The following is a 13689-nucleotide window of genomic DNA, read 5'->3' as shown; positions in this document are numbered from 1 at the left end:
GCTTACAATATGCATACATTAAAATCACGGCGAAGCAGGGTTGTAATATATGTTATAAATGTGGCGCAACATTTGGCACAGTTCAACGTTTCACTGTCGGGTCAGTTAACAAGAAATCGATATATGAGGTGTTCTTACATAAATGCACTAAAAAAGAAATATAAAGGTACGTTTTGATTTTAAACGGACAAATAAGGTTACACAATGGTAATTATATGTGGGGGTGGAGCAGTGCCTTCCCCTTAACAGCATCTTGTGGCAGCATTAAATATTTTCCGTAAATATTTTGTATAATCGAAGATAACGGGGGGTGTCAAATTTTGCAGGAATCTTTTTTCTTGCATTGTAGACATTCTCTCTTAAAATGTGGGTCATCAGCTAAGCGAGGGGCGGGTACTTTCATTGTGCGCTCCAAACCCGCGCTTTTTACGTACAGTCAAGCGCACAGCACCTTTTTTGTGATCCAGGCTACATGCTAAAGTAGCCTCAGCGTTGGTCTCACTCGCTGTAGTTCCATAGAGAGACGTGCTAATTCTCCGGCTTCATTTTCAAAACCGGCGGTCACCACTTCCAAAAGGTAGGGAACATTTGTCCCGTCAAAATGCACAGTGTGCTGCACGTATGGCTAATAAAGTCTCTGTATTGGTGTCAAAGATGAAAACTGCTAGCTCAATGAGCGTTAGCTTGTGTGCTAGTTGCATTAGCAGTCTTGCCTTTAATGACCAGTCTTTAGCATTGCACGTTAGCTTAGCAAACACAGTATCGGTATCATCGATGCATTGTGAGTCTTTTAAGTTTTCGGTGTCTTATTTTCGGGTAACATTAATTACCGTATGTGGGTCGTTAACTAAGAGATTTCAGCCGTTCAGCTCATATGGTAGTTTACGCCACACTTGGTGTTGCAGATCCGAGCAACGACGACAATGTGATGTGGTTAGTTCAAAACACTGACTTTGGAGTTTAGTGATGTTTGTCGCCCCATTGCAGGTGCCTCTGTTGTGTTTGACAAAGCTAGTCAACATTTTGTTACGAAAACTGTGTTAATATATTTTAATTATTTGGATTTTTCTTTACTAGGATCTGCAATCGGCCTGCAGCTGCATACTGTTGATACTGTTGAGCAAGGAACTTTACTATGGGCAAGAAGTCTCGCGACGAGGAATCCTCATCTTCTGATGAAGAGGAATATGTTGTGGAGAAGGTGTTGGACAGAAGAGTGGTGAAAGGCAGGGTTGAGTTTTTCCTGAAATGGAAAGGATACTCAGAGTAAGTCTTATTCTCAGTTTTCGCTGCTTCATGTGCAAACATCACCATACAAGATCCCATTATCACTTGCACCTCTAGAAGTGCTGCTGGGTTACTCTTCCTGAACACAAATTTTCTGTGAATCTGATCAACAGAGCTGAAAATGGTTCTCACATATACTTTCAAGGAGTCATGTTTGCTGTAATATCTTTGAATTTTTTTTTTAAATCATTGCATTGAACATTAGGCCTGTTCTGATACCAATATTTACATTTTGAATGACTTATGTATTTGATGGTGTTAATTCAAGAGATGGTTTCACTGATGCTGTCTTGCTGCATTAATGTCTTTTCCAGAAAGCACAACACTTGGGAGCCAGAGAAGAATCTTGACTGCCCCGAGCTTATTTCAGAGTTCATGAAGACCTACAAGAAAAGTCCAGGTGGAGGCTCCACACCTAGCAGTGGGGGCAGCAAATCAAGCACAGGCTCCTCAGGACGCTCCAAAGAATCCAGTACCTCAAAAAAGAGAAGCTCTGACGATGATGAGGAAGGTGGAAGCAAGCCCAAGAAGAAGAAGGAGGTACTTAGTCATATTGTGATACAGTAGTGTAGTAATATTTAGGACCTCAAATATTTTTAGAAGCCAAAGTGTGAAAAGAATGCCACTTGTTGGGTACTAAGCAGCTGACTTCTGTACTTGAAGTACGGTACAGCACTTGATTAGAAGTTTCCAGAAATAAGATACTCTATGTTGCACTGTGAACAAGACAGAAGTTTTTATTTTTTATATATATATTCTAGCACATAGTTCATGCGAAGGTCTGAGTTTTCAATAATTTGCCAGCACTGTTGAAATAAACCCCCAGTATTTTCTGTGGTCAAAAGATGTTTTTCCTTTTTTCTTTTGTTCAGGATGAGATTTTAGTTGCTCGCGGCTTTGAAAGAGGACTTGAGCCAGAGAAGATCATCGGGGCAACTGACTCCTGTGGTGACCTAATGTTCCTCATGAAATGGTACGATTTTGTAATTTGCCTTTCACAAACCATTTTTTCTCCTCAAGTTGTTTCCCCGTTTTTTATTTCAAATACAATATGCCTTTATCCTTTTCGACTGATGCAAAAATTAAATCAAGGGCTTCTAACTAAAAGATTGTAAATACAGTTGAAGTTTTTTTTTTTACACATTTCCTTTTTAATTTACTGAAAAAGTAAACTCAAGGTTAGTTTGAAATTCAAACTTATAACCATAGTACGTATGTGATATTATTAAAAGCAAGACAAAAAAAGATGAAGATGAATGTTTTGACAACGAAGATTTTCTCATGATGAATAAGGTATCATCTTAACTAGGTAAGTTATGAGTAATTACAGTTAAACATAAAGTAATAACTGCAATGTCAGTGTCTTGGACAATAAGTCACAAATCTGTTCAAAGGTAGAATCCATCACTGGTTGAACCACTCACTTAGAACAGGGTGTCCCCGGGGTCTTAAAAAGTATTAGAAGTTGATAAATCAATTTTGGGAAAATTAAGGGCCTTAAAAAGTATTAAAAAGTCTTAATTGTGGTTTTATGAGGTATTAAGTTTCATAGGTATTCAAGCTTTGACCCAAAAAATATCCATGAATATTTATTTTCCTCCTTGCAACTGTCCCCTGACTGGGATGTCAGACATTCAGCTGAGTTACTTTATTGATCCCAAACTGGAAAATTGTTGTGCTAACAGCAGAAATCGATGGAGTCAGTAGAAAATACAAAAATAAAAAAGAATAGAATAAAAAAAATACATAAAGACTCTAGTTACAATAAAATACAACAATAAGGATTGTGAGCGGTATAAACACCAGCTATAAATTAATGTCATTTCTAGTTTCATAAAGAGAAATTAAATACAACATTAAAGCAAATCACACAATCTCCAGCACATGTCCTAGATTTTAAAAATGATTAAATAATTTCTCATTTCTTCAGCAAGTTGGCCTTGAATAACTGCTGTTTCTTGTTGTGGGAGTGTTGATAAACCCGCCTTTAGTTTCATTTGTTCTTTCAAGCTTTATTCCTCCTTAGCTTACATCATTTCTGTAAAAATGTAAACTACAACTGTTGAAAAGTAGATGCCAACAACAACTGGAAGTTGCGATAAAGAATTAAAACTTTTTTTAAAGGTTTTTGAAAAGGTCTTAAAAAGGTATTGAAATCAACCTCAGGATTTTAGCATATACCCTGTAGAAGACACCTAAACTTTTGGGATATGGCAAAGTCTGTTTAGTCATTGGATGTAGTCTCTGTGAAGTCACTCATCTGTGTCTAAATATGAGTCTTGAAGGGAATCGTCAGCAGGGGCCATACTGAAAGTGGGCAGGTTTTCTCCGTTGTAATAGCTTTTGAGCACCTGAATGTCAATCAGCTGAGCTGTGCCTCTGATTGGGTGAACATGGGTTCTTAATATTTTCTGAACTACTGAGTTAATAGATGAATGTGTTGAACTCCACTGTTCTTTTTTGTGGCTTGGTGTGTATCTAGTTTCTGGTACATCCAGGGCCAGCATCAAACAGACACTCAGCAGACTGCAGAGTTTAGTACTTCAGCTTTGCCTCCTATATTTAGACCAAAGGTGTATCTACTCCTTGGTATATAGATACAAATTAGCATTGTTTCTTTATTAGCACAAACTGCATATGCATGGTTCCCTTTGCTTGTACCACTATAGTGGTAAAAGAAACAAGCATGAGGGGCTATGTATGTCTGCCTGATTTCTTGGAAAAATCAGGGACAGAAGAGATCAATAGTAGGCTTTCTACAGAAGTCACTTCTAAGCCAGAATTAAATTTCTCATAAATTAAAGGTAATATTGCTTGCTTTCAAGTTTGTAAGCTCTTCTGTTCTGCAACAGATGCTGTCTGCATCACTGCTGCTTGTAACTTATAATGAATTGATTCTTGAAATGGCGCTAAATATGCCAGACGGCTACTGACAAATTACCCATTAGCTGAACTAGTAGCCTTGCTGTCCGTTCAAATACAAACAGTAAGTGACTCCATAAAATTTTATGTCATCACACATTAGGGAGAAGGATAAATGCGTGGTGCCTCGTCACTCATGGCCGGCCATGCTTCACTCCACAGTGTTTGCTTGTGCAACAAAACAAGAGTTGAACTGTCGTTTTTGACCTGTTTTTCTTCTTTTTTTCATAAATGTATCCTTGAAGAAGCTGTGAAGATTAGTTAGTGCTTTTCTGTAAAGAAGACTCCATTTCCCATGAGCACTAGCACCCACCCAACGTTTAGATAACTTTTTTGGTATATACAGTATTAACCGTTTAAAATGTCAAATAAACAAGAGTACTAGATTAAACACAAATGCCTGTGTTATAAATGTAAAACAGTCAAAGTTAGATTGAAATAAAAATAAACAAAGCTCTCCATTATTCTAAAAGTTTGTCCATTTCTAATGAAGCTTTGAGATTAACTTTTCCCTTCTGGTATTGCAGGAAAGACTCAGAGGAGGCAGATCTTGTGCTTGCCAAGGAGGCTAATCATAGGTGCCCACAGATTGTTATCGCTTTCTATGAGGAACGTCTCACCTGGCACGAAGACAGTGACAAGAAGGAGAAAGACGCTGTCAGCGCGTGAGAGCATCACGCTGGGAGGAGTCAAACTCCTCCTCTGCAGGGACAACCTTGAGTCGGACATTTTTCACGCCCCAACCTCCCATCCTTCTTTTTTTATCCATGTCCAATAACGACACAGTGGGCACAGTCCTGTTTTCTTCATCTGTAACCCACTGGAGCATGGGGGCCCAGGCTGCTGACAAGGAACCACCAAACAGGGAGAGATGCTGTAGCGGACATGGGTGATATGCTACTGGGGATGGGTTCTGCTGTTTCAGTCTTTGTATTCTTTACCCTCTTTTATAATGTCTTAACACATGTTTTAGTGCTCACAGGATTGAAAATATTACAGTAAGGTATTTTCCAGCAATGGCCAAGGTTTTAAACTTAAAAGCCAGAGATTTGTTGAGCTATGTTAATTATGAGCTTGTTCCACTAAGGTGCAAACCCTATCCTAAGGTCTTTAAGCGGTGCACCTCCTTGCTTTAAGAACCCACTAACACCACTGAGGACAAGCATAGTATCAATATTCAGGAAGCAACCATCATGGCTCGTTCTTGATTGCATAATCAGTTCCTTTTAATTAAAAATAAAACAACAAAAAAATTTCTATCTCTTGTAGATTTTTTTTTAGTTTACCTGTGTAAAAGGAGAAAACTACCCAGCTTAAATTTGCAAATGATGCCAGCCAATTCTGTATTTTTAACAAAGTGATATCTACATTTTTTTTTTGTTTGGTTGTTTTTATCTCTTCTTTTCCATATTTTAATGTGAACTTTGTGATGTTTTTTAAAAGTCCTTCATGCTATCACCAGTTCAAGTAAAAGACAATAAAACAAAATGTACTCTATTTGGTATCTTTTTTTTCTCCCCTCCTTGTTAACTGCAGTGTTACATTTGGACCAGTCTCATGTTATTATGGTAGACAATCTTGTATACGAACCAGCATTTGTAGACAGTCATGTGGGTCTGCCATCTTCTGGCTCAAAGATGAATAACTTTGGAGCGTATGACCAAGCTCATAAAGGACAACCCTGCAGCTTTGTTTTGGTGTTATAAGTTAGTGATTCTTTGATATATTTTTTTACAGTGTGCAGTAGACTTGGCTTGGTTTTTTTTATTGTAGTGTTAATATGAAACATTAAACCAGTTTTAAATCATTTATGCACACCTTGGCCTTGGCTTTTTTGCTTTGAGTAATTTGATTTTTCATATAACTATGACAAATTTTCTTAGAACTCCTAGGACCAAATATTAGCATTGTCAGTCTGAGATCTCTAATTTAAAACTTTAATTGGCAAAGTGAAAGATAAATGTGACCTCCCCTTTCTCAATCACCAGCCATTTTCCTGTAAATCACCAAGATCATGTTTTCCTTGTCCTTTCTCATCATTTTTTTCTATACATTGATTTTTTTTTTTCACGTTTTCTTTGTGCAGATTTTTTGAAAGTAGACTATTTCTTGTGTATACTAAATGTTACAAATATGTGTACAGTAGCACTCTTTAATAAACATTTTCAATGTTATAAGTCAGATCAGTTGGTTTTTATTCCAGCAGATGAATGGAGTTTCAGCAACCCACAATAGAGGATGTTGCTGAGAGTATATAAATGAAAATATGTCACTGGAGCGGTAATAATTTTTGAATGAATAAAAAAATAGCCTGAGTCCCTCTCAATGATAACATCTCAGATACATTACTACTAGGCTTCTTTTCAATGTTTGCTTTTCTCAAAAAAGAAGGGCCCCATTTTCGTGCTAAAATAATCTGCTTTCACCCAGCAGATGGTGCTGCTGTTCAACACAGGCGTCAGAGTATTAACTGCAACAGTCACTTACAGTTCAAACTATAACACCTCCCTCCCCACCAACCAAAACAAGTATTATCCTCTGTCTCTATTAGCACTAAAAGTGATATTTTGAAAGACAAATTATTGTCTGTTTTCTGTCTGTAGGATGTCTACTGGCTCCTGAGAAACTCGTGGTAATAACATCTGCCCAACACACCTGGAGGTCGACAAACTTCGGATGTGCAGGTATGTAAGGTTCAAATCGACACAGATTTATTTTGAATTCTACTGGGAGTCTTTAAAGACACCAGATACAGTTTACCCAGCTGAAGTGGGTGTTGAATAAATTACATGGGTAATACTGCAAATAAAAAAACACCTAGATTTGACATTTTATGCCTGAGTTGAACTGATTCTTGCATCCATAAAATTGGCAGGAGAGAGAATAAGAGATGGGAAATTACATGCGTTAAAGGTCCCTGGCTGGATGCATACCCACGACATTATGTCCATGCATGGTTGGCACCTTAAAGCCTTGGGCTACCGTGCTTCCATTATGTATAATGATGCAGCCATAAAAAAGAAATCTGCTGCTGTAAAGACCACATAACTTGAATAACACGCTAAATGCTAATATTTCAAAATGCTTCATTATATGGAAAGGTTTTTGTCTTTATTTGAAAAAATAGGGAACGAAGTCAGCAAAATGAACAATATCTACTTAAAGTACACCTTAATACGTGAATGTCTGGGTGTTGAGAGTTGGTTATTTCTTAAAACAACCGGATGTGATGTGTCCTCTGTGTTACAAGACCCCTTTGATATCAGCAATAAACTGCAGTAAAGGTTGCGCCTAATCCGTGCTCTCAAACCATCCTCTTTTTCTTTCTTGCTGCCTTTTGTAGTGACTCCTCTCTGGCACACACACACACACACACACACACACACACACACACACACACACACAAAGTGCTGCTCAGCTACGTCCAAAGTGATGGAATTTTCCTAGCAAAAAGGCTTTTACACTCCAAATGGAATGCAAAGGTCACTAGTAAATTTCCAGCCCCTGGGACCATTAAGCTGGGCAAAGGGAGCGAGCAGCAGGCTGTTTTATGGAGCCTGGAGCTGTCTGCTGACAAACCCAAGCCAGGAGATTTGGTTGGGAAAGCCACAGTGGCACTCAAGGGAGCTCTGCCTGTGATGTGTGGGCAAATACAGATGTGGAAGCAGTTTGTGCCATGCAGAGCAAAGCTTTATTTAAGTCAAAAATCTGTACTAGGATCATTATTTCAGCCTCATATAGGAAATAAGTGCTTGCTCTATGTGTGGTGGTTTTCAGCATGTATTCCTAGGTTTTTTTTTTACATTTCAGTGAAATATAATTTGATATTCTGAATGTAAAAATGGTTGTTTATTTAACACCCGTTTAGTATATCTGCATTTCAGAGAGAAACCATAACCGTGCTTTTTGCGTGACTTGCTAGGCATCCTGTGCTTCAGTAATATTCTCACAGTTTAGGTGTAAATCTATTTATTCATTCTCGGCAGCCTGCCTGCACTTCAAACACAGTCCCTTCTGTACCAGTTGACTTCTAGTGCAAATGAGTTCCACAGGGTAAAGCCCACGGCAGAGGTGGGTCGTCTTGCAGCACATTACACCAAATGAGTGTCGGGGGAGCTGTGGCAGGCAAGGCGACTGCTGCAGTGGGCCTCATCAGTGTTACACAGCTTGTTCAAGGATACCACTAAACCAGCAAACAAATAAACATGCACTCGTATAGATAACACCAACAGATGCTGCAATGCTCCAGTAACTTGTTTTTGAATGTAAAAAAGACTTGTGGTCTTTAATTGGTGTCTCGGAGAAACTGGGAAAAAAAAAAGTGTTGGAGGTATCACAGAGGCCAATGTAATTTGATGTGGCCTTACTCACTCTGTGGTCATGTAGGCACAGCTGCCCAACAGCTGTGTCTCCATTTCCTCGCTACAACCAGATGAAAAGGTCTGCAGTGACGACTGGTGCATCATCCCTCGGCCCAGAGCACTGATCTGTGTGAAGGTGATTGCAATGCGATGCCCTAATTTGGGTGGCTATCACACTTAATGTGCAGTAAAGCACCACAGACAAAGCTTCTTGGTTCTAAATTCCCCCTCCACTGCACCACGGCTCTCCCCGCCAACCCTCTGCTGGCTGTGTTTCCCCTTCACTCACCCCCCTCCACACTCCTCCCTTCATCTCCTCTCCCCACCAGAGGAAAGAGTTATAGCTGCCATAAAAGGCAGGTAATGCATTGTTAACTAATTCTGTCTGCTCAGAGCTGATATATCCTCCGCTCTAAATCTCAGTGCTTCCAATAAAATGCAAATGCTAATGCTTGCCCTCCATGAGCTGATATCATTTTTAACAGGCCAGAGGTAAATGCTGGAAAAGGGTGGGGTGGGCCAGAGGTAGTCTGAGCCTTCACGGTGTGTTCTGTCGGTGAAGAGACCTCCAGACCTCTTCCACACGCTGCTGGAAAACGGGTACACACGTGTTCACATACGGCTGCAGGCTAGCACATCAGACTGAAGCAGCACATTTCAGATCGCTCAGGAGGTGTTCGGCAGTGTTAAAGCTGTGGTAGTCTAAAGCTAGTATGGTATCTTTATTATTACTTTCAACCAGTATTACTCACTCACCATCAAATAACAGAAAACAATTTGCCTGCGGATGTAATGCATCATATTTTCATGTTAATAGTATTGTCATACTTTGTGTAACCTTGGGCTTCTAAATATTGATCCACTTCTAGATTTTCAATTATCCTGTGCCGTTTTTCTGCCATCTGGTAAGGACCAGTGATTTGTGTTCCTTCATATCTGGAGGCTTGTCCTGTAATTAGACCATAAATTAATTTGCAGAAAGGAGAGAGGCAGAGAGAAGCAGAGACTAACGGCATTAAGTAAGTCTTTTGGTGGCTGGAGACAGAAAATCATAAGAAACCACAGCAGTGTTTTATTCACTAGAGTATGATAACTAGATTATAAATTCCAACACTATAACTTTTCTGTTCTTGCATGTGTCACTTGTTTGGCTTTCAAATATTTAAAACCATGCTGTTGCTAATGATTGTAAGTCAGTTTTTCAATAAACGGCAAGAAATCACCCACTGACATAATTAAACCTAATTACTTGCAGTGCAGCAGCAAAATGATTAGGAAAAATGGGGCATATTAGTGTCAAAATGTACGTTAAACTTTGCAGTGCAATGTGCTGTGAATCCATCAGTGGGTTTAAAATGACCCCCCACACAGGCAGGCAACCATTGTGTGCTTTGAACCGGGCTCTTATTTACAGCACGACTCAAGTGGAGGTCTTAAAAACCAAATGCATCTTGATTGATTTTAAATTGGGAGTATATGCTCTCCTGCAAGATTAGCTCATTGTCCCCCTGCTGCTAAATTACACACAGTGATTGGGGCTGTCGCTGCACAATGTCTGAGCACTTCAGCTGCAGCTCACTTTGCCATGTGGAAATTCACATTAGACAAGCACAAGTTACTCCGTCAAAGCTATTAGGAGGAAAAACCTGGAACTGAATGGGCTTTTCTAGTGGGGCAAAATGAAATATCAGCAGGGTGTGAGTTTGAAACACTGCAAATATACTACAGGCTGTTTTAAAGTGACAGTGGGACAACCCTGGCGTAGTGTGTAAGTGGAAAATTGTGTACCTGCTCTATGTGATACTTTAGGTGTTATTTAGGCAAGGCCACAGCTGCCCTTATACTCTGATAATATCTGGTTGGGCTTGTGAGGCAAGGTCAGCCAGCACAGAGCCCACCTGCTCCCCTATTCTCCATCACACAGTCCCCTGCCTACCCAACAGCCAGGAAACACGCCTGATTGCGGTGCTGCTACAGACAGCATGTGTCCCTGAATTTATGATGGCGACTTATTGGCGGCCTTTCACGTTAAAAGTCATCTTGAGTTTCCCAGTCTGGCTGTATGTGTGGCGAGCGTTAATCCATTAACATTCAGGGCAGACACGTACAGAGGCTGGCTTTCTGCCCTGACAGTCTTTGACCCACCGCTGACCACCACATTCTCCTGCCTCTGCTCCCAGCTATAGCCAGCTTCCACATAATGCAGTGCCATAAACTATCTAATGTTACACTGTGTATGAATGTGAAGCATTATACGCTTGGGGTCCAATATGCAGGGCTTATACGCCAGTGAGAGGAGTCCAGCTGCAACTGCCTCACTTTGGCAGAACTGGGAGGAAATCACATCTGTCCGTCGAACTCCACACGTCTTATGTTTTAATCACAGTGAGTCAAATGTATGTTAAGTTTCAGTCCTGTCCATTACCATCTAGGATTAGAGTTCAGAGAGGCCATGAAATCCCTGATATTTTCTGTGCTGGTTTTATTTCAGCAGGAGAAGTTGGGGTTCATTTTAACAGATCCACGAGGAATACTTCTGGCTGGATTTAAAAAGCTGCAAGGCCTCAGAATCAGAGCTCTCAACAGCATGAGCAGGTCTGCTGCTGGAGGTGGCTCCTGGACTGATTATAATTTTAGTGGCTTATAAAGCCCTGATAAATACTTTATAAAGCCTTGTTGCATAACAAATCTAACACATAAAAGAAGGCATAGATGTTACTCCCCAACAGATAAAGGCGCTCTTGACAGGTTCTTGAATGGGTTTTATAACTCAATATTACAACCACCATCCTTGTAAGGGCCCTGTCATCTCCCCAGGCTCACAGGATATATATATGTTAAACACACATTGAAGTGCTCACAGTCTAGTCCATTACACTGATTAGCAGTAAACACATTTGTAATAAAACTTAGTGAAATAGAGGAGGATGGCCTGTGTGCTGATTCATGGTGGGATCTCTGTGAAATATTCTGTGTCCTGGTGTCGTACTTCTGAGAGTGCAGGAGTGATGCAGGGCTTTACTTACAAGATCTGTAACACATACGAGGCGATTTATCCAAACAGCTCGTGTCTAAACACTGAGTCCTTCATCTCAGCTGTGGGCCAGGAATAAACTGAGACACAGCGGTGAGGCAGGGGCCCAGAGAACGTGAGAGAATCTGGGAAGCAAAGCAGACCAAACAGATGTCTTACCACAACACAGACACCTCCTCCTTCCATCCGTTCTGCTCTCTGCCGACGATGTATCCCCTGCTTTACCTGACTGTCCTTTTTGACCTCCCCAAATGCAGCTGCACTTGTGGTGCCTGGTTTGTCATCTGTTTATACATAAGCAGACTGCACTTTAAATTAGTATTTCTCTAAGGAGGGATTTAAATTTATTAGGCTATCACAGGAAGACGGGTAAAAGTTAGAAGACAAAAAAAAGAGGGTGGATCATGTGTTTCCACTTTTGACCTCTCCACTGTGGCATGTACACACCTGGTTCAGTTTAGAATGCTGTTTCTGTGGAATAGCTGACGGCAAACCGACGGGTGGGTTTTTTCATCTGCGGAGAGAAGGTTCAAGTGTTTACACCGTTTATTCTCTCTGAAAAGGTTAGCATGTGTGTTCTCATCTTTGCTGTCAATTCAAAGTGAAGTGCACAAGAGATTCAGGCACAAAATCAAAGACTCAGACATGCTAAGCAGCGAGTGAGTAACCAAGTTGAAACCTGAAATAAATGGTTTCGCCTTCAGGCAACATCAATAACCTGAGGAGCAACTTTAACATGGCTGTTAACAGCCTCAGAGAAGTGACCTTTGATAATTTTTGTTAGCAAATCTGCATTACTTCAAAATGACATCTTTAGAGGCACATTTTAGCCTCAACTATGTGAAAATGTATGTCAGATGTGTTGCCTTGATGATGGGAAGGGCACAGCTCAGCCACCTCAGACTTGGAGCAACTCATCTGTTTCCTATTGGAGGAAGTGATTCTGGCAGGAAGGCCAGGGCAGTAGATGAAGGCGGGCTGCGATAAAAAGATGGTTAAAAAAAGTGGGAGCGAGAGAGAGACCAAAAGGCTAGAGAAACAGGAAATGACAGTGTGACCCACTGGGCCCACTTACTACCTTTCCAGAATCTCCTGGCCACAGCCAACCTACTGAGCCAGTAGTTTCCATCACCTGCTGCTTCTGGTTCCCCTACATAAATCCAGGTGCTCCTGAATAAAGCACTCTTTCTCCAGGAGCCACGGGGTGCTGGAGGGGAGGGTACACACCAAAGAGGCTTTGCACATGCAACAGCACAGCTCTGCCTCCTTGTGAGATCATGTCATGGAAATACTGCTCCAAATAAGGCTAAGGTAAAAGAGAGCTGGGGATTCCCATCACCCCCCTGCCAGTTCAAAGCTCCATTTTTTCGTTTTATTAATTCTCTCTTCTAATTAAAAGAAGCTGGACCGTTCAATATAAAGTTGCTCCATCTTTTTATTATTGTTTCCTCCATGCCTGATATTAATACAATCCTTGTCCATTGGGAGATAGTCTTAGCCCTCCCCAGCTCCTCACTGCCCCCTGGCACAATGAATTGGCGCTGCAGCCTGAGCTGATAAACCATAGAAATCATTCCAGACTGCAGCCAGAGCTCTTTACAGTACCTTCAGCGCTCCCTGGTGATGGATTAATGCACTGTTGTTGTCATTTTATTGCCATTTTATTGCCCTGGTGCAATTTACCAGGCTTTATGTGCCTTCTCTGTCCGGCGGAGCAGCGCGCAAGCGCATGAGACCAGCCATCCCTAGACAAAGGCCCCCGCTCATCCGATCACTGGGCCTGCGCACCACTATGCACAGAGCGCAGTCACACAATCTAAATCAAAAACACGATTCATCCTAACACGAATGGGGTACTATAGAAGCCGGCAGATGAAAGCATCAGCAGTGAATCTTTCATCCAGCTGATGGACTCCACTCTCGGTCACTGCCGCTGTCGTTCCCCGCTTTGACCACCCGAGGGCGACATCACTCAGCTGGCCTGCAGCGGCTCAGACTATAGTAGACATCAAGTAATATCAGTAATATACCGTCATTTTAACAGTAATCTGCCATCAACATAACAATTTTAATGTTATTTTGCAG

The 13689-nt window shown here is 40.9% G+C and overlaps 1 protein-coding gene across 2 annotated transcripts; it reads left to right on the top strand.

Annotated features, from left to right (window-relative positions):
- The first annotated feature begins 53 nt into the window (after positions 1-53).
- On the top strand, positions 54-5062 carry cbx5 (chromobox homolog 5 (HP1 alpha homolog, Drosophila)). Of its 2 annotated transcripts, none has more exons than XM_074680924.1 (5): positions 54-166; positions 1078-1266; positions 1602-1827; positions 2160-2260; positions 4737-5062. In XM_074680924.1, exons 2-5 carry the CDS (start codon positions 1136-1138, stop codon positions 4876-4878), a joined length of 600 nt encoding a protein of 199 aa, XP_074537025.1. In that variant the 5' UTR covers positions 54-166; positions 1078-1135; the 3' UTR covers positions 4879-5062. The 2 variants fall into 2 exon arrangements, with proteins under 2 accessions (XP_074537025.1, XP_074537024.1); XM_074680923.1 differs by lacking the exon at positions 54-166 and adding an exon at positions 185-577.
- Positions 5063-13689: the final 8627 nt, after the last annotated feature.

The sequence above is a fragment of the Halichoeres trimaculatus genome, unplaced genomic scaffold, assembly GCF_033239565.1.
Source record: "Halichoeres trimaculatus isolate MK-OKI-2021-1 unplaced genomic scaffold, fHalTri1.1 fHalTri1_scaffold_11, whole genome shotgun sequence".
In the NCBI taxonomy this organism is placed as follows: domain Eukaryota; kingdom Metazoa; phylum Chordata; class Actinopteri; order Labriformes; family Labridae; genus Halichoeres; species Halichoeres trimaculatus.
This window is presented reverse-complemented; position numbering and strand designations above follow the sequence as displayed.

Excerpts from the sequence above, each read along its gene's own strand:
- cbx5 (XM_074680924.1), top strand. The coding sequence starts at position 1,136 with ATGGGCAAGAAGTCTCGCGACGAGGAATCCTCATCTTCTGATGAAGAG. Across the intron at positions 1,828-2,159 it reads AGCCCAAGAAGAAGAAGGAG|GATGAGATTTTAGTTGCTCG; the intron begins GTACTTAGTCAT and ends TCTTTTGTTCAG. Across the intron at positions 2,261-4,736 it reads CTAATGTTCCTCATGAAATG|GAAAGACTCAGAGGAGGCAG; the intron begins GTACGATTTTGT and ends CTGGTATTGCAG.